Source organism: Macaca mulatta, chromosome 14 (genome assembly GCF_049350105.2).
Source record: "Macaca mulatta isolate MMU2019108-1 chromosome 14, T2T-MMU8v2.0, whole genome shotgun sequence".
Classification (NCBI taxonomy): domain Eukaryota; kingdom Metazoa; phylum Chordata; class Mammalia; order Primates; family Cercopithecidae; genus Macaca; species Macaca mulatta.
This window is the reverse complement of record NC_133419.1, coordinates 121,139,868-121,164,082: the sequence shown is the minus strand read 5'-3', so window position 1 is coordinate 121,164,082 and position 24,215 is coordinate 121,139,868. Positions and strand designations below refer to the sequence as shown.

General features: G+C 37.6%; 1 protein-coding gene across 4 annotated transcripts in view; it reads right to left on the bottom strand.

Moving 5' to 3' along the window:
* Nucleotides 1-24,215, bottom strand: part of ARHGEF12 (Rho guanine nucleotide exchange factor 12) — a 148,689-nt gene that overhangs the window by 9,215 nt on the left and 115,259 nt on the right. For all 4 annotated transcript variants that reach the window (XM_015115966.3, XM_077964534.1, XM_015115967.3 and 1 more), the window contains 15 exons: nucleotides 23,926-24,138; nucleotides 21,046-21,178; nucleotides 20,548-20,583; nucleotides 20,063-20,217; nucleotides 18,977-19,123; nucleotides 17,550-17,635; nucleotides 12,940-13,065; nucleotides 10,979-11,093; nucleotides 8,809-8,909; nucleotides 5,038-5,115; nucleotides 3,521-3,596; nucleotides 2,644-2,811; nucleotides 1,416-1,503; nucleotides 847-933; nucleotides 626-705 (listed from right to left, as the gene is read on the bottom strand). In XM_015115966.3, the coding sequence (XP_014971452.2) occupies nucleotides 626-705; nucleotides 847-933; nucleotides 1,416-1,503; nucleotides 2,644-2,811; nucleotides 3,521-3,596; nucleotides 5,038-5,115; nucleotides 8,809-8,909; nucleotides 10,979-11,093; nucleotides 12,940-13,065; nucleotides 17,550-17,635; nucleotides 18,977-19,123; nucleotides 20,063-20,217; nucleotides 20,548-20,583; nucleotides 21,046-21,178; nucleotides 23,926-24,138 (1,689 nt within the window). The remainder of the gene's footprint in view (nucleotides 1-625; nucleotides 706-846; nucleotides 934-1,415; nucleotides 1,504-2,643; nucleotides 2,812-3,520; nucleotides 3,597-5,037; nucleotides 5,116-8,808; nucleotides 8,910-10,978; nucleotides 11,094-12,939; nucleotides 13,066-17,549; nucleotides 17,636-18,976; nucleotides 19,124-20,062; nucleotides 20,218-20,547; nucleotides 20,584-21,045; nucleotides 21,179-23,925; nucleotides 24,139-24,215) is intronic.

Here is a 24,215-nt window from a genome sequence, read left to right as displayed (position 1 = left end):
CCAATGGAATAGAAAAGGTAGACTACAGCTAAACAAAGCTTTTAACTTTTAACATGAAGCATTCAGGCAAGAATCAGAAAAACAACTCCATAAACTACAGAGATCATCTGTTAAGCAAAATACACAGCACATAGCGCAGTGTTATACTGACACACAGAAGGCTCAAAAGCAAAGTTTGTTAAACTGAATCTCTGATGCTGGAACCTGCATAAATCAAACAGTATTAAAGTTTCTTTGCATTTTATTTTATTTTATTTCATTTATTTCTTTCTTTTTTTTTTTTTTTTTCTTTTTTGGCATTTTGGTCTTAGTTGCCCAGGCTGTAGTGCAATGGCACGATCTTGGCTCACTGCAACCTTTGCTTCCTGGGTTCAAGCAATTCTCCCTGCCTCAGCCTCCCAAGTAGCTGGGATTACAGGCACCCACCACCATGCCCGGCTAATTTTTGTATTAGAGACAGGGTTTCGTCATGTTGGTCAGGTTGGCCTCTAACTCCTGACCTCAGGTGATCGGCCTATCTTGACCTCCCAAAGTGCTGGGATTACAGGTTTGAGTCACCGCACCTGGCCAGCATTTTAACAGATAATAGAGCACATTCTCCCTTGAACTTGTCAGAAAAGTGTACCTGGACTCTGCAAACCAGTGACTGAAATGCCATGCTGTTCCTCTTTTAATTTTGAAGGATCTTCTTCATCATTATCTCCTCTGTAAAGGAAAAAAAACAACAACAATCTTTTAGCTTCCTGAGGTACCTAAACATCATTGCAACAAAATGTAATAATTATGCTAGTCTTTTTCAACCCAAAACATAAAATAAGTCCTACTACAATGCAAAGGAACACTCACTCGCCAGGTGTTGACTGGGGTAATGGAATTGGCTTTGTGGATTGCTCCTTCACTGATGCAGCCATCCGACAGATTAGGTCCTGCCAGCTTCAGAAAGTTGGAAAGAAATCCAAAATACAAAAAAGAAACAACAAAAGAAATATCCTTTAAATATACTCACAAAACAAAAAGAAAAACAGAACTAAACAAAAACCAATCAACCAACCAACCAAAAAAAAAAAAAACACTTCACTCTGCCAGAGAATATCTTTATTTTGGCAACACACTATTAAGGTGAGAGTCCAAAACTATACCTTAAGAAAAATCTAACGTTATGGAGACATTACCCATTAAAAAAACTTCAGCTGACGTTTTCCATATTTTTTTCTTTAGGAAATAAACTTCCAGAATAGAATCAAAATAAAAGGCATCAATCTAAAAAAGAACAATTTCATAGTAGAATGTCTCTAAAAGAGTAGAAGAAGTGCTTGGTTTCCATACATTATAAAAACAAAGTTAAGTTTATGGAGTATTATGCTTGGGATAATGAAAATAGTAGCTATAGCAAGGTAGCCATATCTAATACATACACAGTCTTTTCAGAAACTGTCTGTGCCACCAGTTCATAAATCTGAGCTCCATTGTCTGACATGGAGATGACGAATAAAGCTTTGTTATCTGGAAAAAACAAGACAAGATTACTCTAACACTCTGATCTTGGGAGACCATGAGGGATGTTTTTAGAGTCTTGAAATAGTCCTCTCCTTAAACTAGATAAAGGTTACATATATTTACTTTAAAATTCATCAAGATGTACAGTTAAAATTTGTGCAACTTACCATATTAACCTATTTATTGTATTATATTTATTGTACTTCAATAAAACAAAGATTATACAAATTAGCACTAATTCCACAATAATTCACTAGAAACAAAAGGATGTCAAAAATCCAAATTACTGGCTGGGCATGGTGGCTCATGCCTGTAATCCCAGCACTTTAGAAGGCTGAGGCAGGTGGACTTCTTTGAGCTCAGGAGTTCGAGACCAGCCTGGGCAGCATGGCGAAACGCTGCCTCTACAAAAAACAAAAAAATTAGCCAGGCCATGGTGGTACATGCCTGTAGTCCCAGCTACTCAGGAGGCTGAGGTTGAAGAATTGCTTGAGCACGGGATGCAGAGGTTGCAGTGTGCCAAGGATGCACCACTGAACTCCAGCCTGGGTGACAGGGTGAGACCCTCGTCTCAAAAGAAAAAAAAAAAATCCAAATTACCAAATTAAATGCTATTACTCTTTTGCATTTATTTTGAACTGCCCTTTTGCTAAGTTGTTAATAATATTCAGTGAATAGTGGAGAAAAGAGATCACAAATTTATTTTGCCACCATGAAACTAACAAGTTTTAAAAGGGACACCTTTGTTAATAGAGTTAAAATACAACTTGCCAGTCAAATTTGATTTTTAATCAAAATTCCATCCATCTCTTCAGTTTTTATTTTTTTTCTCACCAAATCAAAAAACATACCACCCTAAATGAAAGGCTTTTCACTGGGATCTATCAATGATTTGAACATAAAGAACCAAAGTAATAGCATAAAAATTTTCAAATACAGAAAACCATTCACAGAATCTAGACACCCTAAATAACTTTGGGGTATAAACTCTTAAGTCTCTTTCTAAGCAGTAAATTTCACGTAATTTGCTTAATAATATAAAAATAGCAAGACTCTATGCCACTTGTGTTACTTAAACAGCAATGAGTATCTTATGCAACTTCACAATGAATCTGGAAATTAGTATCCTTCAGTGGACATACTTGCCTGTTGCCACTTGTCGAACCAACACTGTACTCAACTTAATGACAGGGCTAAACGTATGTTTGCTATCAGCTGTAGATGCCAGAATCTTACTATGACACCTTAACACCAGTCTATCATCCTGCTTTTGTAACAATACAAGAATGTCTTCCAGCAGCAATGTGTATAAATCTAGAAATAAAAGTACAGAAAAAAATGGTAAGTACAGAAATTGGGACGTCTTTGGTTAACTTTATAATGATTCAACAGAGGAATTTTATTTCTGTTAAAGCTACAAAATGTTCAAAATTGACTTGTATATTATCTTTTAAAATTTCATTTTCAATAATTCATTTTTATTGTATTTCACTAAAGTGTCAATCTGTGACCAACAGGAAATAAAAAACAACAAGCTGGGTGTGGTGGTGTGCGCCTATAATCCTGGCTACTAGGGAGGCTAAGGCAGGAGGATCACTTAAGCCCAGGAGTTCGAGGCAGCAGTGCACCATGACTGCATCTGTGAATAGCCACTACACGTCAGCCTGGGCAACATAGTAAGACCTTGTTTCTTGGAGGAAAAAAAAAAAAAAAACAGTTCCTCATCACAGACAGTTTAAGAAGTACTGGTCTAAAGAAAGCTTACAAAGCATACTAAGACTTACTAGAATATAAGAATGATGGAAATAGGACTAAATCAGATCTCTGTTACATTCCTAAATGAATATTTAACACGTTACATATAATGAAATAACACAAGCAGATCTACAAATGTACAAATAACACGAGGTAGCACTGCTAACTGCTGAGAGAATGGTTCTCTCCTCTTCCTTTTGTCATAGGAAACTCCTATTTCTTCCCTTTTGCCACTCTCCCCAAAACTAACAGACAATATCAGACCTACCAATAGTTTTATCTCTATTCACCTTCCAAACCAATGGTCCTTCATGAATCATCTTCCTTTTTGTTAAATCCAAATTCTGGCAAAATAAAGAAAATCATGCACAAATAATTTCCAAGCACTCAGTAACATGATATTCTATATAATACAGTCTCTTTTTAAGAAATTCTTAATATAAAATATGCCATTTACATCAACTATCATTACTGCTATTTGTCAGTTCTTGAAAATGGCACAAAGGCCATGTTAAAGTAATCTGCATATGATTTTTTAAAAAGGAAAAGGTATCTTGCAGAAAAACATTCAGGAGTACTATCTTCCAAACCTCATTCTAAACAGATAGTAACAGATTATGAAAATCAAGTTACAAACATTCAGCCACTAGAGTCTCAACATATCCTTTAATTTTTCTATGAATAATTGGATGAGCATGGTACATATGCTTGTCTATAAGAAAGTGGCTTCTGAGTTCCAAGGCTCTAATTTCAAAGAAAGTTCTAAGAAATAGTACTCATGAAAAGTCCAGGTACTACTTAGGCTTGGTCTAAATATTAACAACTTATTAGTAAGAGAATCATCTTTTAGTATTAGCAGCTCTAGAAAACTCTCATTCTTTGGAAGTTAAGGGGAATAAGCACATTTACAAGCTTGTTGACAAAGTATTAATATATGACATAAAAGTCTATTTTAACGGCCACCAAATAAATCTGCCAAAACCACCACCTAGTGAAATGGTACAGAAAGACTTAAAATCCAAAAAAGTTAACACATAAGCCCACATACTAGAAGTGGCAATTAGTAAACATTCTACTATTGTTCCTATAATGGTTCCAACTTTTATGCTTTTGAAGACCCTCATGAGAAAATAATACGTTATCTTGTGTTATTAAATGACCTGGAAAGTTACCATAGTAAACAGTCCTACCCTTATTTAAACTACAGAACACCGGCTGGACATGGTGGCTCATGCCTGTAATCCCCGCACTGTGGGAGGCTGAGAAAGGAGTGCTTGAGCCCGGGAGTTCTGGACCAGCCTGACAACACAGCAAGACCTTGTCTTTACAAAACACAGAATTAGCTGGGCATGGTGGCATATACCTATAGTCCTAGCTGCTAGGGAGGCTGAGGTGGGTGGACTGGCTAAGTCCAGGAGGTCAAGGCTGCAGTGAGCCAAGATCGCACCACTGCATTCCAGCCTAGGCAACAGAGCGAGACCCTGTCTGAAACAAACAAACTACAGAACACAATACAATTACATTTTATAATAATTAGTGTCCCTTAGTCTCCTGCCAATTGCTGTCATGTAATATTACAGTTTCATGCAAGACATTCCTCCAATGAAAGACTAATCTTCATACAGATCATGCATTTAAAAGGCAGCAAAAAAATCATAAATACAGATAATCTATGATACAAGAACTCCTTCAGGTGATGTATATTCCCATTGAGATGTTAATTACCTGCCAGGTCTTTAGCAAATTTTATTTTATTTTTAAAATTATGATTAGACCATCTCTCACCCTGAGCTCTTCAACATTTGGGTACTCTGACAACTTCAGGCTGGAGGTATCAAGGCGACGCTGATAATCTTCGAGGCGCTGAAAATTAGGCAGGGTGGAACCAAGGTTAGTGCTTTGGTCATTAATGACATTTCTGAATCAAACTTAGCATTTAAAATCTCCATTTTACTGAGCTCTTTGCAATGCTAGACAGGACTGAAAACTCACTCTCTTCCCTCGGCTTTGGTGATATTATACTCTCCTAGTTTTCCTCCTACCTCTTTGGGTTTTCTTTCTCAATCTTCTCTTCAAAGTCATTGGTCTCTTATTGGCTTATATTTACTTTCTGAATGTGTAAATCATGCACACAGTACAAAATTCAGATGGTGACATAAGGCAAAAAATAGAAAGTCTCCCTCTAACCTTGTCCTATTGCCCCACCTCCCTCAATTTTCCCTAAAGAAGCAATCACTAATATCCATTTCTTGGGTAGCCTTTGAGAAAAATTCTATGCAAATAGATATGTATATCTTGATTTATACATGCATATATAAGTATGCTAGTCTTCGTGCACATTGTGTGTATGTGTCCTTTTTTAAAACAAGATATGGTAGCATAATATATTCATATATGCATTCCTTTGGTATTCCTATATGTATTCCTCATTGAAATGGTAGAATATATTCATATATGTATTCCTCCGTGTGTGTGTGTGTGTGTGTGTGTGTGTGTGTGTGTGTGTGTGGTGTATGACTTACAAATATATCTTGGAGATTGTTCCACAGGAGCACATATAGAGAGTTATTTCATTTTTTATAAATGACTATAGGATATAAAACTCTGTAAATAAACTATAATTTATTTCATTACGCCTTACTGATGGGCATTTAAGTTACTTCAGCTCTTCTATAACAAACAATACTGTAATAAAGTGGACTTAAATATATGTCTTTGTATACCCGTGTAGGATATCTGTAGGATGAATTTCCAGAACTGTTGGATCAAAGGGTAAGCACATTCCCCCTCAAAATCATTTCCAAATTTTACATGGAAAAGTCTGAATGAGCATAGTGAACACCTACATATTACCATCTATATTCTACAATTAACATTTGCTCTATTTGTTTTATCATATATCTATTTATTCATCCCTCTATCCATCAGTCCATCTTATTTTTTGGATGTATTTCAAAATAAATTACAGACATAAGTACACTTTACCTCTGAACATTTAAGTATCCATACAGTTTTTTTAAAAAGTAAAATTTGCATACAGTAGAACACACATTTTAAGTGTGTGTTCCATGAATTTTGACAAGTGCTTATACATTTGTGTAACCTAAACGTCTATCAAGATAGAAAACTTCACCCCAGGAAGTTTCCTCATACTTCTTTCCAGTTAATTCTACCTCCACATCCCCAGTGGCAACCAGTTTTCTGTTTTCTTCCTACCATAGAATAGTTTAGTTTCTCTTAGAAGTTCATATAAATAGAATCATAGGGGCCGGGTGCGGTGGCTCAAGCCTGTAATCCCAGCACTTTGGGAGGCCGAGACGGGCGGATCACGAGGTCAGGAGATCGAGACCATCCTGGCTAACACGGTGAAACCCCGTCTCTACTAAAAATACAAAAAACTAGCCGGGCGAGGTGGCGGGCGCCTGTAGTCCCAGCTACTCCAGAGGCTGAGGCAGGAGAATGGCGTAAACCTGGGAGGCGGAGCTTGCAGTGAGCTGAGATCCGGCCACTGCACTCCAGCCGGGGCTACAGAGCAAGACTCCGTCTCAAAAAAAAAAAAATAGAATCATAGGTATGTACTCTTTTGCCTCTGTTTTTTTTTTCCATTCAGCATGTTTGTGAGATTTGTCCATGTTGTATGCCTTAGTGGTACATTCCTTTTTTTTTTTAATCACTCAGGGCATTCTCTTTTATAAGTATACCACAGTTGGTTTATCCATTCTGTTGATAATTCTTGGGCTGTTTCTAGCTTTTTGCTATTATGAACAAAGTTGCTATAAGCATTCTTGTCTGTTTGTGGGTGTATCTTTATCCTCAGATAAAGATATATTTTATTATTCAGAAAATCTAGGTCCATTTTCTTATGATTAACATTCCTACTAAAGTTAGTTAGTTAATTTGTTATCTGCTATTTCCAGCAGGCACAATGGATAACCAGCCTGAGTATGCCAGCTCATCTATACCAGGAGTCTGCAAAGTTTTTAGTAAAAGGTCAGTTAGGTTTTGCAGGCCATATAGTCTCTCTCAGTTATTCAGTTCCACTGTTTTGGAACAAAAGTAGCCACAGATAATACATAAATGATCAGGCTCTGTGTAGTAAAGAACTCTAATATGGTTCATTTCTCTTGAGCAAATCACTAGGAACAGAACTGCTGAGTCAAAAGGTAGATATAAGGGTATGTACAGAGTTTTAATCTAAATAAATATTGCTATATAACCCTCTGGGATTTTATCATTTTACACTCTGAACAGCACAGTTGAAAGTACTAGTTTTTCTATAGCCTCACCAAGACAGTTGTAATCATACTTAGCTCCTAAGAAACTACATCCGTGTTCATGGATTCAATTAGCCTCTGTATGCTCATAATCTTACATTTCTATCTTCAACATGGTCCTTACAGGTGGACCCATATAGCCAACTGCTTACTGTACAGTCTACCTGATAGCCCAAAGTGACCTCATCATCTTCCCCACAAATCTGGGGCTTCTCCACTCATCCTGTCCATTCAAATATGCAATCCAGAAACCTGGGGGTTTATTCTTGACATCACTTTTCCTTCAAATCCTTCTTCAAATCAGTCATCAAGTCCTGTCAATTTTACCTTCTAAATACTTCTCCAACTTCTCTAAGCTGCCATCAGCTATCCTAGATTGCTGCAAGATTAATAAATGGGCTCTTACATCCACTATCCTTCAACTCATTCTCCATACAGTAGTAGGGGTGACATTTATATAATGAAAATCTGACACTATATTCTTACTTGTCTATGCTGAATTCCTACTGCTCTTAAGAATAAAAAAATCAAAATTTTTAATCTGATCTCTAGGGCCTTTATGAGTTGGCCTTGGTCTACTTTCCCTCATTTTATGCCACTCTGACTTTGCTTTTTAGGCATGATCCACACTCATTTAAATTTTCAACTCCTCCAACAGACCATGCTTTCTTTTTCTGTCAGAACTTTGGTATATATTGCCTCTACCTCTAGGGTTGCACCCTTCACATCATTTTAGTTCACTTCCACTCATCCTTCAGAGCTTGGCTCAAGTGTCAATTTCTCAAGAAAATTTCCTCTAATAGGCACCACCTAACATCCCCAAACTAAGCTAGGCCACACAGTTATATATCATAGAATCTTGAAATTATCCTTGATAGCAGCTATCACAACTGATACAAAATATCTGCACTATAATCCTGTTAAATGCCTTTCTATCCTCCTAGCAAATGAGCTCAGTGTGGGCAGATACTGTGCTCATTTTCTCAACTACTCTGTACCCTATGCCCAGCATACAGTAGATGCTCTATAAATATCTGCTGAATGAACAGATAAATGAAAGAGCAAAGAGCAAACAAGCAGCCTGAGATGTTCCAAAAAGTCAAACACAACTCTGATATTCTATTATAAATTGATCTTGACCTGCCTACTATGCCAACAGTAAACAAATGTTTTCCCTGTCCATTAGGTAATGATAGTTGTACAACTATTTCACAGATCCCAGGTAATACTAATTTAATGTTCTCTCAATGTTATCCCGTATCTTCTTGTTTTCCTTTTTTACCTGCTTGTTTTCTGCCTCCTTGACAGCCTGATTTACATAATTTAAGATCTGACGACAGTGATCTGCAGCTTTCTTCACCTTCTCCCTTTCTGTTGGCCATTCTAAATATGGGGAAGAAATCAAAAACGTAAAATAGAGGAAATGAGCAGAAAACCATAAAAATATATGTAAACGAGATTTCATTTCATTTCAATAGTTTTCAGAGCAAAAAATAGACCTTGAAGATTTCTGTACCAGCTTAAAGCCTCTGTCAGAGTCTCAATTCAAGCTGTCCTTGGACAGGTAAAACTTCTAACAGGACTTTAAAACATAAATTCTAATATTTAAAAAAGAAATCACAGTACAGAACCTGAAATCCAAAAAGAGATGCTTTACATGAAGCACCAGGACCACTATATTACACACTCCAGAAGGGCAGGTCTCATTTACTTTGTAAACAATATAAAAGGAAATCCCTTCTACCCCTAGAATTTCACAGTGCATAGCCTACATAATTATGTCCAGTGAATTTGTTAAAAAAAATTTTTTAATAACATAATTCAAAATAATTCCAAAACAAGTTTCTTTGAATTTGAGATTATATTTAAAGAAAGAAAACAGATTACAACATTAAAAGAAGATGAAATTCATCAAAACATATTGAGGTGGCCCGAAGAAGACTAGATTATATCTTGTTAGAAAATCTTGGCTGGGCATGGTGACTCATGCCTATAATCACAGCACTTTGGGAGGTGGGAGGATTGCTTGGCTGGGCATGGTAGCTCATGCCTGTAATCCTAGCACTTCGGGAGGCCAAAGCAGGCAGACTGCCTGAGGTCAGGAGTTCAAGACCAGTCTGGCCAATATGGTAAAACTCCGTTTCTACTAAAAATACAAGAAAATTAGCTGGGTGTGGTGGTGTGTGCCTGTAATTCCAGCTACTCGGGAGGCTGAGGCAGGGGAATTGCTTGAACCCAGGCAGTGGAGGTTGCAGTGAGCTGAGATTGTGCCACTGCACTCTAGCCTGGGTGACAGAGCGAGACTCCATCTCAAAAAAAACAAAACAAAACAAAACGTACTGAGGCTCTGTCATGTCTATAATACAAAGAAAACCAAAATCAGAACATTCAAAATTATAATCCTCCAAACCACAGTCCAACTAGACTGAGCAAATATATTAAATTATAAAAATTAATGTGTATGAGTGTAAACCACTTTTGTAACCAGGTACCATAATTTAAAATTTCCTGGTTATGCATTCAAATTCTTAGGCACAAGAAACAAGATTTCAGTTGCATTAAATTATTAGTGAGAGCTAAGTATAAGAACCTAAAGCTCAATTGAGAAACAGATTCACTTCATGTTTCAAAACAGGAGAGTTGGAATTACAATGCATTGATTTGGCTTAATAAAAGTCATAGATAGATATCCATGAAACATCTCTTCAGCCAAGGATGAACCTTCTTTAAAGCAAAAATGATGTAGGCTAGAACAAGGATGGTCAAACTTTTTCCGTAAGGGCCAGATAATTTTACACTTTGCAGGCCAAATGGTCACTGATAAAACTACTCGACTCTGCTGTTATAATGTAAAAGCAATCAGGGACAGTGCATAAACAGATGAGCATGGCTGTGCTCCAATAAAACTTTACTTATGAAAACAGATAGTGAGCATGACTTGGTCTACGATTCACAGTTTGATAAACCCTGTGCTAAAGCTACTAATGGAGTACATTAAATCAAACAGCCCAAAGAAGACTAGATTATATCTTGTTAGAAAATCTTGGCTGGGCATGGTGACTCATGCCTATAATCACAGCACTTTGGGAGGTGAGAGGATTGCTTGAGGCCAGGAGTTTGAGACAGCCTGGGCAACATAGTGAGACCCTTGCTTAAAAAAAAGAAAAAAAAGCCATGTGTGGTGGTGTACACCTGTAGTCCCAGCTGTTGGGGAAGCTGAGGTGGAAGGAATGCCTGAGCCCAGGAGTTTGAGGTTTCAGGAAACTATGACTGTGCCACTGTACTCCAGCCTGCATCACTGAGTGAGACCCTGTCTCAAAAAAAAAAAAAGAAAATCTTGTACTATTTGGAAATCCAACTCCATTCAGGATGCTGTAAGATATTATTTACAGGATATTGGGCGTTTTTTTGTTGTTGTTCCTAAGCTTTTTATTTCAGTGAAAATGTTGTACCTGTGTATTTGCCAATATTATCCAATAGAAGTGGGTACTTAGTAAGCCTTTGCATTTGAGTGGGAATAATATCCTTCAGTTGAAGACGACGACACAGTGGATTACTTTCAGCATCCTAAAATTAAAGTGAAACAAGTGAATCTGTAATTCTTATTAGAATCATAGTTAACATGTACTATGTATTCACCGTTAAGTGTTTAATGCATCACAGTTCTGGTTATTAAATCAAGATCTTTAAAAAATGCCAAGATATATCATTGCCACACTATACTTCTGCTTTCTCCTTTAATCACATAATGGGGGAAGGGAGCCTCTATCACTAAATGAATGGCTTCTTTGTTACCTGTTTAAGGAGGGACTGAAAGCATCCATAAGCAGCTCTACATATTGCTTCCTTGTGTTAAAACAGTTTTATCTTCACCTATTCAGAAAATCTAGGTCCATTTTCCTATGATTGACATTCCTACCAAAAGTGGTTAATTTGTTATCTGCCATTCCAAGAAGGCACAATGGATAACCAGTCTGAGTATGCCAGCTCATCTATACCAGTGGTCTGCAAAGTTTTTAGTAAAATGCCAGTTAGTAAATATTTTAGGCTTTGCAGGCCATATAGTCTCTCTCACAACTATTCAGCTCCACTGTTTTGGCATAAATGAATGAATAAGGCTCTGTGTAGTAAAGAACTCTAATATGGCCTCCAAGGTTCCCATCCTCTTGTGTAAATACTCTGTGTAATCCCATGCCCTTGAGTATGAACATTTTGGAATCTGTGAATACAATGGGATATCACACCTGTGATTAGGTTGCCACCACATGATTTTGAGATCGTAAGAAAGGAAATTGTCCTGGATGGGCCTGACTTCATTAGAAGAGCCTTTAAAACAAATCTGTATCAGAAAGCCACATTCCTACTGGCCTGGAAGAAAGCAAACATCCACCTCTAAACTGCCTAACGGGGCCATATGGCAGAGATATCTGTGTTCTCTAGGAGTTGAAACTGGTTCCTAGCCAATAGCCAGCAAGGTAGGACCTCAGTTATACATTTACAAATAAATGAACTCTGCTAACAACCAGTGAGCTTAGAAGAGAATCTCGAGCATCAGATGAGAATTGCAGCTCCAACTGACACTGTGATCTCAGCCTGGTCAAACTCTCAAGGGAAGATCCTGCTAAACCATAGCCACACACCACAACAACTGTGAGAAATCTGTCAAGTGGCCATGTGTGTGTTTACATAAAACTTTACAAAAACAGGTAACAGGCTAGATATGGTCTGTTGGCCATAGTTGAAAGACCCTTAATTCATATACCCCAATGAGTATGGCTGCTGTTATGTTTTTCCCTGGAGAAGCCCATTCTCATGCTTTGACAATATTCTCTTAATAGAGCATACGGTTGTTTCCTGATAAAAGCCTGGTGGCAATGTGGATTTCTGTATCAAGTATTTTAATCCTGACATATATTTTTCATTATTCACCATTCCAAAATCATTTTTATGCCTTCCAGGAATTTAAGAGATAATGTATAGCTTTTAAAAATGTTAATATGGGCCAGGTGTAGTGGCTCACACCTGTAATCCCTTTGGGAGGCCGAGGCGGGCGGATCACTTGAGGTCAGGTGTTCGAGCCCAGCCTGGCCAACATGGTGAAACCCTGTCTCTACTAAAAATAGAAAAAATTAGCAGGGTGTGGTGGCATGCACCTGTAATCCTAACTACCGGGGAGGCTGAGGCAGGAGAATCACTTGAACCCAGGAGGCAGAGGTTGCAGTGAGCTGAGATTGTGCCACCGCACTCCAGCCTGGGCGACAGAGCGACACCCTGTCTCCAAAAAAAAAAAAAAAAAAAAAAAGTTAACATAAATGTAATCTTTGTAAAAGTCTTAGTCAGAATTCCCCCAGTTTATCTGATAATTGATAAAAACTTGCCTTATTTTTTTTCTTACATGACTCACTCAACTCACTTGCACAAAAGTCTGAAATCGAGAATCCTTTTTCTGACGAGACTTGATCATTTCCAGGGCGAAAGGTTGGTTACTGCAAAAGGTAGCAGCAGCATGTTTCAATTTCTCCTCTCCTGGTCCGCTGAACTGTGCCAAGAATGCAAAGAACACAAAAGAGAATGGGATACTGAGCTTATACAAGGCCAGACAAAGAGACAGACAACCAGAATCCTTTCAACATTTCAATAAGTACTCTCAAGTGACAAAATACACAGAACTGCATATCTCTGTGGAATATCAATGGTTCTCCATTAAAAAGGTCTGACCTTGACACAACCAGACCTTTTCTGATCATATTCCAATGCTTTCTTCTTCTTTTTTATTTTTTTTAGTCTTGCTCTGTCACCCAGGCTGGAGTACAACGGCACGATCTCGGCTCACTGCAACCTCTGCCTCTCAGGTTCATGAGATTCTCACCTCTGCCTCCCAAGTAACTGGGATTACAGGCATGCACCACCACACCCAGCTAATTTTTGTATTTTCAGTAGAAACGGGGTTTCACCATGTTGGCCAGGCTGTTCTCAAACTCCCAACCTCAGCTGATCTGTCTGCCGCGGTGTTCCAAAGTGCTAGGATTACAGGTGTGAGCCACTGTGCCGAGTCCCAATGTTTTCTTGCTTGTAGCCTATCACAACCTATTACCTTTTAGCCTACATTACTTATAAATTACACAGAAAACTGACATTTGGAGAATGTAAGATACAAAATGCCTGAAGACTGAGACTAAATTTTCATTCTTTTTTTTTTTTTTTTTTTTTTTTTGAGATAGTCTCATTCTGTGGCCCAGGCTGGAATGTAGTGGTGCCATCTCAGCTCACTGCAACTTCCGCCTCCCAGGTTCAAGTGATTCTCCTGCCTCAGCCTCCCAAGTAGGTGGGACTACAGGCATGCACCACCATGCCTGGCTAATTTTTTTTTGTATTTTTAGTAGAGATGGGATTTCACCATGCTGGCCAGGCTGGTCTTGAACTTCTGAACTCAAGTGATCTGCCTGCCTTGGCCTCTCAAAGTGCTGGGATTATGGGCATGAGCCACTACACCCAGCCTAAAATTTAATTTTCTTACACCCTGACACCTTTACAACAACTAACATCTTACTACTCTGGGAAGCAAATCCTTGGCATACTAGCATTCTTTCTTACTCACTATAAAACCCACTATGACCACAGGCAGGGCATAACTTTTCTAGGTTCAAATAAAATTAAATCACTGCTGTTTCACCTGTGTAGCAGCTGGAGCTGGCTTGGGGGAGATGAATGAGCTTACGAATTCTTTTGCTAAAAATTATACTTCTCACTAATATTTTTTACCTTGTAAATTTAAGTTTGCATATGTCATGATTTTAAGATTTCTGATGGTCAAACACCTAAAAAGTGATTTACTAGTAGCTGCTCTTATAAGTCAAATACATTGTTTTTTAATACAGCCTCTATACTTGTAGATAATTGCTTTATGGTTTGTGAATATGTCTTCCATATAATCTTCCATTTAAAGCCATATTCCCAAAAGTTTGTACATAAAGGCATTTTGTAAAAAGCCCTTCTGTAGCACATTTGTAGATAAATTCAGAGATTTTTTCAAGTAGGACACATACAAAGCAATATTTTAATAGGTCACTCCAATTTTGTATTCTTACTCTATGATGAATATGACATTCAACATGTTTAACAATGAGATTGGCAGCATTTTTAGCATGTTAGTCAATCAAAGCACCAAACAACTACAAACAGCAGCTGGGTTTACCAAAGAAAATAATGCCCCCAACCTCAAGCAGTTCTACAGTAGTTTGTTTTTGTTTTTGTTTTTGTTTTTGAGACGGAGTCTCGCGCTGTCGCCCAGGCTGGAGTGCAATGGCTCTATCTCGGCTCACTGCAACCTGCACCTCCCAGGTTCAAGTGATTCTCCTGCCTCAGCCTCTGTAGTAGCTGGGATTACAGGCATGCACCACCATGCCTGGCTAATTTTGTAATTTTAGTAGAGACGGGGTTTCTACATATTGCTCAAGCTGGTCTGACCTCAGGTGATCTGCCTGCCTCGGCCTCCCAAAGTTCAGGGATTACAGACCTCCGTGAGCCACGGCGCCAGGCCTCTACAGTAGTTTTACAAGCAGTTTAAGTATAGATGTTCCTTGATTTCTGATGAAATTATATCCTAATACAACCATCAAAAATTGAAAATATCTTAAGTTGAAAATGCATTTAATACACTGAACCTACCAAATACCATAGCTTGGCCTAGCCTACCTTAAATGTGCTCAGAACACTTGCATTAGCCTACAGCTGGGCAAAATCATCTATATACACTGTAGAGTGGTTGTTTACCCTGTGATCACATGGCTGACCAGGAGCTGTGGCTCACTGTTGCTGCCCAGCATTGAGAGTAACGTACCACATATTGCCAAGCTCCGGAAAAGATTAAAAGTCAAAATTCAAAGTGTGGTTTCTACTGAATGTGTATTACTTTCCCACTACTGTAAAGTAAAAAAACTGCCGAAGTGGGAACCATAGTAAGTCAAGGATTGTCTGTATATGTAAAGTGATCTTAAGGAAACAATACTGGAAAAATACTTTCCAAAATGATTTTATTTAAACAGCAAGAGTAAAATCTAAAGGCCTATTTATGATTCTTGCTTCTATGATTTCTGGCCAATGCCTTCTTCTGAATTAATGCTTTGTATGTGACAGTTACAAACCACCATTTAGTTTTTCCTCAACTTTTTACAGGTACAGGCATACTTCGTATTTTTATCGTACTTTGCAGATATTGTAGTTTTTACAAATTAAAGGTTTGTGACAACCCTGAGCAAGTCTGTTGGTGCCATTTTTCCAAAACCATGTGCTCATGTCATGTCTGTGTGCCACATTTTGGTAGTTCTCATAATAGAATCTGTTACGGTGATCTCTGATCAGTGATCTCTGATGTTACTATTTATTGTTTTGGGGCACCATGAACTTCACCCACATGTGGTGGCAAACCTGATGGAAAAATGTTGTGTGTGTTCTGACCATCCCCCATCTCCCTTCCCTTTCCTTGGGCCTCCTTATTCTGAGACACAACAATATTGAATTTAGGCCAATTAACAACGCTGCAATGGTCTTTAGGGATTCAAGTGACAAGTCGCACATCTCTCACTTGAAATTAAAAGCTAGAAATGATTAAGTTTAGTAAGGAAGGCATGTCAAAAGCTGAGATTTGGCTCTTATGCCAAATGGCCAACTTGTGAACACAAAGAAAAAATTCTTGAAGGAAATAAAAGTGATACTCCAGTGAACAAATGAACAAGAGGAAAGTGAAACAGCCTATTGCTGGTATGGAGGAATTTTGAATGGTCTGTATAAAGAAGATGAAATCAGCCACAATATTCCCTTAAGCCAAAGCCTAATACAAAGCAAGCCCCTAATTCTCTTCAATTCTATGAAGGCTGAGAGGTAAGGAAGCTACAGAAGAAGAGTTTGAAGGTAGCAGGGGTAAACTGATGAGATTTAAGAAAAGAAATCGTCTCCCTAAAAATAAAAGTACAAAGTGATGCGGCAAGTGTTGACATAGCAGTAGAAGCTACGGTAAGTTACCCAGAAGACGTACCTGAGATAATTAATTACAATGGCTACACTAAACAACAGATTTCCAATGTGGATGAAATAGCCTTCCATTGGAAGAAGATGCCATCTAGAACTTTCACAGTTAGAGAGGAGAAATCAATGTCCGACTTCAACATGTCAAAAGAAAGTCCAGTTCTCTTGTTAGGGGCCAATGACTTTAAATTGAAGCCAATGATAATTTACCATTCTGAAATTCCTGGGGCCCTTAAGAATAATGTGAAATCTACTCTGCCTGTGCTCTATAAATGAAACAACAAAGCCTGGATGACAACACGTCTGTTACGACCTACTGCCCAGAAAAAAAAAGTTATTTTTAAAATAGTACTGCCCATTGACAATGCACATGGTCACTTAAAGACTTCTGATGGAGATGTACAAGGAGGTTAATGTTGTTTTCAGGCCTGCTAACACAATATTCATTCTGCAGCTCATGGATCAAGGAGTAATTTTTACTTTCAAGTCTTATTATTTAAGAAATATATTTCATAAGGTGATAGCTGCCATAATAGTGATTCCTCTGATGGGTCTGGGCAAAGCAAACTGAATACCTTCTGAAAAGGATTCAATATTCTAGATGCCATTAAGAACATTCATGATTCACAGGAGGAGTTCAAAATATCAATATTAACAGGAGTTTGGAAGAAGTCGATTCCAACCCTCACAGGTGACTTCCAGCGGTTCAAGACTTCAGTGGAAGAGGTAACTGCAAAAAAACTAGGATTACAGTGGAGCCTGAAGGTGTGACTGAATCACTGCAATTCATGGTATGACTTTAATGGATAAGGGATTGCTTCTTACAGATGAGCAAAAAAAAGTGGTTTCTTGAAATGGAATCTACTGCTTGACCTTTTTCAGCTTTACATTAACTTTGCAAAATGGGTGAGTTTGCGTATTCAGAAAGGTCAGTTACTCAACCTTGAATCTGACCAAGTGTCCATAAAAATAATAAAGAGAAACAGAAAATTTCCTTACCCATGTCAGCAAATCTTCCCCAATCTGATCGATAACAGAGGTCTCATTTCTCTTTCGAACAGCCTTCATTTGTTCATTCAATCCAACTAAAGATAAAAAGATAGAAAAACATTAGTAACACACTCAGTGTAGACAGAATTACTGGTAGTACAGAGTAGCTAATTTTTTTTTTTTTATAAAGAAGATTTTCACAGTAGTATAGCTGCTTCTTATCTCCTTAAATAGAAATCTGGACATAGTGCTTATACATCCAGATATTATAAACTCTATCTGAAAAACAGGTGCTAAACAAAAAAGTTTTGGAAACTAGCACATTACATACATGGTAGTTGCATCAAATATTCATTTAACCTCAAGACTCCATCCATAATCATGCTCAAAAATAACTTGAATGTAAACAGTACAAGTAATTCTGTTCACTGATCCTCTCAAAATGTGTAAGTGTGCAGGCAATGGATATAATCAAGCCTGAACTTGTCAATGCATGCCTGTGAAACCCAAGATTACCCACAAAGGAATAAAAGGCATCAATTTGGTTAGCAGATGTTTATAGGTAGTAACGACATGAAAAAGAAAGATAAAAAAATTAAGGGTCATAGAGAAATAGTGATCTATAAATGAGAGGAACATCATATTACCGTCCACAAAAGTCCAAGATGATTTCAACCAATAAAATGTCAACAAGGTAGAATTTTTATATACTTATTCAAGTGTTCTAAGCCACAAAACAATAAAACAATTTCTGAGGCTAGGCACAGTGGCTCAGCCTATAATCCCAGCACTTGGAGGCCAAAGCAGGTGGGTGGATCACTTGAGGTCAGGAGTTTGAGACCAGCCTGGCCAACACGGTGAAACCCGTCTCTACGAAAAACACAAAAATTAGCTGGGTGTGGTAGTGCACGCCTGTAATCCCAGCTACTCAGGTGGCCAAGGTGGGAGGATCCCTTGAACCCAGGGGGCAGAGGTTGCAGTGAGCCAAGATTGCACCACTGCACTCCAGCTTGGGCAACAGAGCGAGACTCCGTCTCAAAACAATAAAAACAATTCCTGAAAATTACCCAACCATGCGATTATATACCATATACTACTATTTTTAAAATACATTTATACATATATTATATTGGATATATATATTTAAAGAGAGATATATACTATAATTGATAGAAAATTTTCAACAGTGAATTTGACTATTCATGTTTTTCACCTTAGACACTGACTTTAGACTGGAAGCCCTATGTTGACACATTGTATATGTAAGACTGATTGTGAGGAAAAGGATCTAGTCAAAGTTCTAATCATTCCTTTATGTTACATTCTCACAAATAATCTCAGGAATACTAACATGGGTACATTTACAAAATTTTATACTCATAATATTTTCTCTATTGGAAACGTTAGGGGCAAATATCAGAGTTAATTTCTCTTACTATGAAGTTGAAGAATATCTTCCAAGTTTGAAAAAATTTTCCGTAGCTCTGAGGGTGACAGAATTCCTTCTCTGGACACTCGCTGATAGAACACTTGATCAAGAACCTTCAGTGTTCGAACATGAGCTCTTTCAGTGTAGAACAATTCTGAGCAGGAAAGACATATGAAATGTTGCCTTACTTAGAACAACTTCATAGGATCAATCATACTCTTTAGCTGGCGTGAAGTAGCAAATGAATTATATAATACATTATTTATCATTTAGAAAGGATAAAATATCTCTGAATTCATTTTGATTCCAAGAAATTATCCTACATACTGGCTCTGAGAGTTGAATACTGACAAATAAAAAATATCATTCAAAACTTTTTTTTTTAGTGTATTCCCAAACTCATCTATCTGTTTACAATAATACCCACCTATCACAACTATGTCATTAAGAAAACTGTAAGCCCCAACATCATATAGCCTTTAATTTGAGCCCTCTTAAGAAATAATAGTACTTTTGGTTACCTAATTTGCCTATAAACACTCATTTCTGGTGTCAGGCTTATAATTTCATGATGTCTCAGTATTGTCAGAGACAAGATATTTATTCAAATCACATGCTAAGGATAGCAAAGGGTACAGCATCCATGCCACACATTTATCACAAACATGCTAGGGTAAATGAAGAACACTGCACTTGGATACAGAAAGAAGACCAGGAACGAAATTTTTTTCCTTTTATATTATTAGCTGTATGATCTTAATGAATTCAATCTCCCTGGGCCTTACCTTCCTCATTTAAAATCTATGCATAAAAATAACTTAGTTGTTACAATGACTTTTCAACTTTAAGATCTATAATGCTATGAATCTTAAATATCTTTAAGGCTAAACACGTTTTCCTTTTAAATTATCAGTAAGAATCACAGAAGCATTTGCATTTTCTTGAGGTCAAGGATTATCTGTCCAGTTTAATTTCCTCTTTGTTTAAAACAAAAGGCTAGGAGAAACTTTGAAGCAAACTCCGAGGCTGAGAGACTTAATTTACTCTGACAAAACTCAGTATTTGTAAACAACAACAAATTGATTACACTCACCATTAATCACTTCCTGTCTTTTGATCTCACAAGGTTTTAGTCCCAATAACACTTCTCGACTAACAAGCTGCTGCCAGTTGGGTGGATCTGTCTCTAAGTCGTTTTCAAATTGTTCATCCTCACTTTGACTTTCTCCAAAAGCTACACTGTCAAACCTACGAAGCAAAAATAATGAATTCAATTTGAGGGCTTCAGGTAGACAACGGGAAACAGCATACGTCTTTATATTACAATAAATTCTAATCAGATTCCTGAATCTGACTTAGCACAGAGCCTGAAATTTCATCCTCTCCTACAAATGGCTGTTTTATACATACTTCAAAATACAGCTTTTGAATGACTGGTGTTTCTTAACAGCTTTCTTTTAGACTACATAACAGATTGGTATACAGGGTTTCTTTTCCTTTAAACTGGAACTTCAAGAGGAAAAAAGGTTACATTTCTTAAAATGCGCCTTTATTGAAAGCTGCTTAAGATATACTTACTTTCGAAAGGGCTTTGGTGTCCCATGTTCAGTCACCCTAAAACAATGGAGAGTAAAAAGTAACATGAAAACAAAATGGTGATCAATAAATTTATACCAAGGATACTCAAAGCTAGGTGAAACTCCAACAAGCTTGATAAATAATTCTTTGGGATACTGTAATAATATAAAATAAATTGAAGAAAATTTGAGTACCTTTCTAAATTTCAGTAACAAGTTCTGAAATGGTGTTTTAGTTCTTTCATGCACCCAACTTATTTATTTATTTATTTTATTTTTTACAGTTTGAAGTGGGGGCTTACTACATTGCCCAGGCCTGTCTCAAACTCCTGAGTTTAAGTGATTGATTCTCCTGCCTCAGCCTCCCAAGTAGCTGGGATTATAGGTACATACCACCATGCCAGGCTTAAGTGTTAGAATGCTACTAAGTATAGGAATAGTATATAATTTAAAAACTTTAAGTAATGCCCTAAGTTTCTCTAAGATATCACTGAATTACCTTTCTACTTCACATTCCTCCTCCTGCACTTGGTCTAATGGAGGTGGTGGGAAATCAAAGACAGTATTGATAGTACGAGGTGTGCCATCTAAGGTGTCTCCAGGTGCTGGTGTTTCTCCAACTTGCTTTGATCCTATAGACAAAAGTCAGACATTTGAAGAGTGTTAACACTTAATAAAGTCACTGGTCACCAAAAAAAATTAGTTCCCAGAAGAGCTTCAGTCTAATCCATAGCTACATTCTTTAAACAACTGCAGGTTCACTAGAACTAAAAATTTAACATACAAAATTATGGCATCTCAGGCTCACGTGATCCTCCCATCTCAGCCTCACATGATCCTCCCGTCTCAGTCTTCCAAGTAGCTGGGCCTACAGTTGCGTGCCACCACACCTAGCTCATTTTTAAATTTTTTGTAGAGATGGGGTTTTGCTACTTTGCCTAGGCTAGTCTTGAATTCCTAGGCTCAAGCAATCCTTTCGCCTTGGCCACCCAAAGTGCTAGGATTATAGGTGTGAGCCACCATGCCTGGTCAGAAAAATAATTTTTAAAGTTGTTTCTTAAAAATTAACATAAGAAATAGCAAGGACTCACATAGTGCAGAAGAGTATATGATGAGGAACAACATTTTCCCATCTTATGCTTTTCTACCCCAGTATCAATCTTTTTTCATGTTTTCAAATGTGAGTTATTATAGTGGTCCAACTACAAATAACCTCTTTCTTTTTCATGATTTATTATCTTTAGTTAGCATCTATTTCTTTCCCCTCTGAGGATTTTGCTGACTTATACTTTCCACCTTCACTTTCCTCCCATTTCTTCCCAATGCTTAATAGTTTTATCATTATTACTAACTGGGTTATCAGTTACTACCTAAATTTAAATGACATGTCTATGTTTTTGTTCTATCAAAAAGTTAGTATCTCAACTCTGTTCTATGTCAGATTAGGTATTCAGTGTCCACATCCTCCCTCTAGTTGTATTTCCTTCCTTCTACCTTTCTTTTCTTTCAACTACATTTTTACTTGCATCATAAAAGAATTTTTTACATTTGTATTCTAATCTGCAGCCATAATGAACTATTCCATGCTTTGCCTGGTAGGGTTATTCTACAAGTCTGAAAACCAAGAAAAAGTGCTTATGACATATATATATTGTCATCTACAACACACATGTATACATCATTCCCGCCAGATTAAGAAGTATACTAGTTAGGATTATATATTTTTTCCTGCTGGTCCAATGATGCAATTCATGGGCCACTTCAAACAGAACGTTTATTAAAGTCTTTCTTACACACCATCAATTGCTAAAGATCATGCCACTTTTTATCTTGCTTCATGTTGAAATCATGACTTATTTTCCTGAACAATTGTTTTTCTTAACATTTCTAAATGCTTTTCTTTTATTGCTGTCAAAGTTACATAATTTTATCAAGTCTCAAACTGTTTCCTCTGCTGCTTCATACTATCCACTGCCTAAGATCCCCCTTTTCTTATCTGTGATGTTCTTGTGTTCCAAACTGGAGCAGTGGCTCTCTTGGCCTGAGACACAACCATCATTTCAGAACTGCCCTTTGCCACTTTCCTGGGTGTTTCCAATGTTTCCTGGATCCCAGGACATTTTCTTTCTTAATTTTTCCTCTCATGTTGCTAGAATGTGTATCCTCAAATGATTTTAAAGGGAAACGTACATTCCAGTTAAACTGTGGACCTTGCGTATCTGAAAATGTCTTTATTCTTTCTTCATATTTGATGAATAGCTTGGATGGATATAGGATTCTAAGTTCAAAACCATTTTCCTTCAGAAAGTTGAAGGCATGGCTCTTTTGTATTTCAGCACCCAGTGTTATGATGAGGAATGTGATGTAGTATAATCCCCATTTTTTTCCTCTGAAAGCTTATCCCTTGTGCACTAAATTTCAAAGGACATGTTAGGAATGGATTTTTAAAAAAGCATTCACTATAGATGGTTCTGTCATCTAGCAATGCTAAAAGTTGGCTGGTGGCTCACAGTTTTCCTCTCCATGATAAAAACCACACTTGGTGGCCTCACAAGCCATGAATATTAAGCTATGCAAACTCCTGGCTCCTTGGTTCCTTGCTGTCTTCATCCCTAGTAGCCTCCTCTATGGCACCTCAGGGACCACTCCCAGAGCCTCATTCTCGATCATGTCACCACCAGAAATTGAACCACCTCCCGAACAAGGATGAAGACATGGTAATAAGCTCCTTGCCCAATTATCTACAACAATTACTTCATATCTTTCTTTACTCTTCAAATTCCCTTGCTCTTCTCACTGAACTCTCACTCTCAGTAAACAGTCTTACCTTTACATACACTCCACATCTCATCTCCTCTCTCCTCACAACTCTGTTCTACTGCTTATGTACTGTCTCCCACATATTCTACCTTTTCTTTCAGTTGCCTTCCTACTAACATTGAAAAATAAAACCTCTAGTTAATCTCAGATTTTTAAAAAGTCTTCTTTAGACACCCCCATCTGCCTCTAACTACTGACCACTTCCCTCGGTACTCCCTTTACCTTCCCTTGATTGGACTTGGCACAATTTGCATTTTTTATATTTGTGACTATCGCTCTCAAGACAATAAGTTCATGAGGCAAGCATCTGTGTATAATTATTGCATGTTAACATCCGGGACAAACCTAATGCCTGACAAGAGAGCTTAATAAATATTTTTTTGGACAAATCAGAACTTAAATTATCATTCAGCATAGATTTATTATTGGTTGTAGCATATTAAAATGTTAAAATTAAATTAAACTGGGATTTAGTCTTGATTAACTTGCCACTCTATTTTTCAGTTAGTGTGTTTAAAATCTTGATGCTTAGTTAAGCTGAACTACAGCACTAGCTCACCTGTATCATTCTCTTTCCCTCCTTCCTGGGAAAAAGAGGCCCCTGAAGCCACAGAAGACACGGAATTGGCAGGCAGGTATCCAGCGTCTATTCCTTCATTTGCTAACCCGCTCTGGCGCACCTTGGCAGAGTCCTGAGGTTCAGGACTCACAGATGAGGGTGTGGATAAGTGCTTAGGGTGGCGCGCCTTCTGTAGTTCCATGGCTCTGCCAACTGAACAGAAAATGGTGGTTAATCATCTGGATTGCGGCCGGGTGTGGTGGCTCAAGCCTATAATCCCAACACTTTGG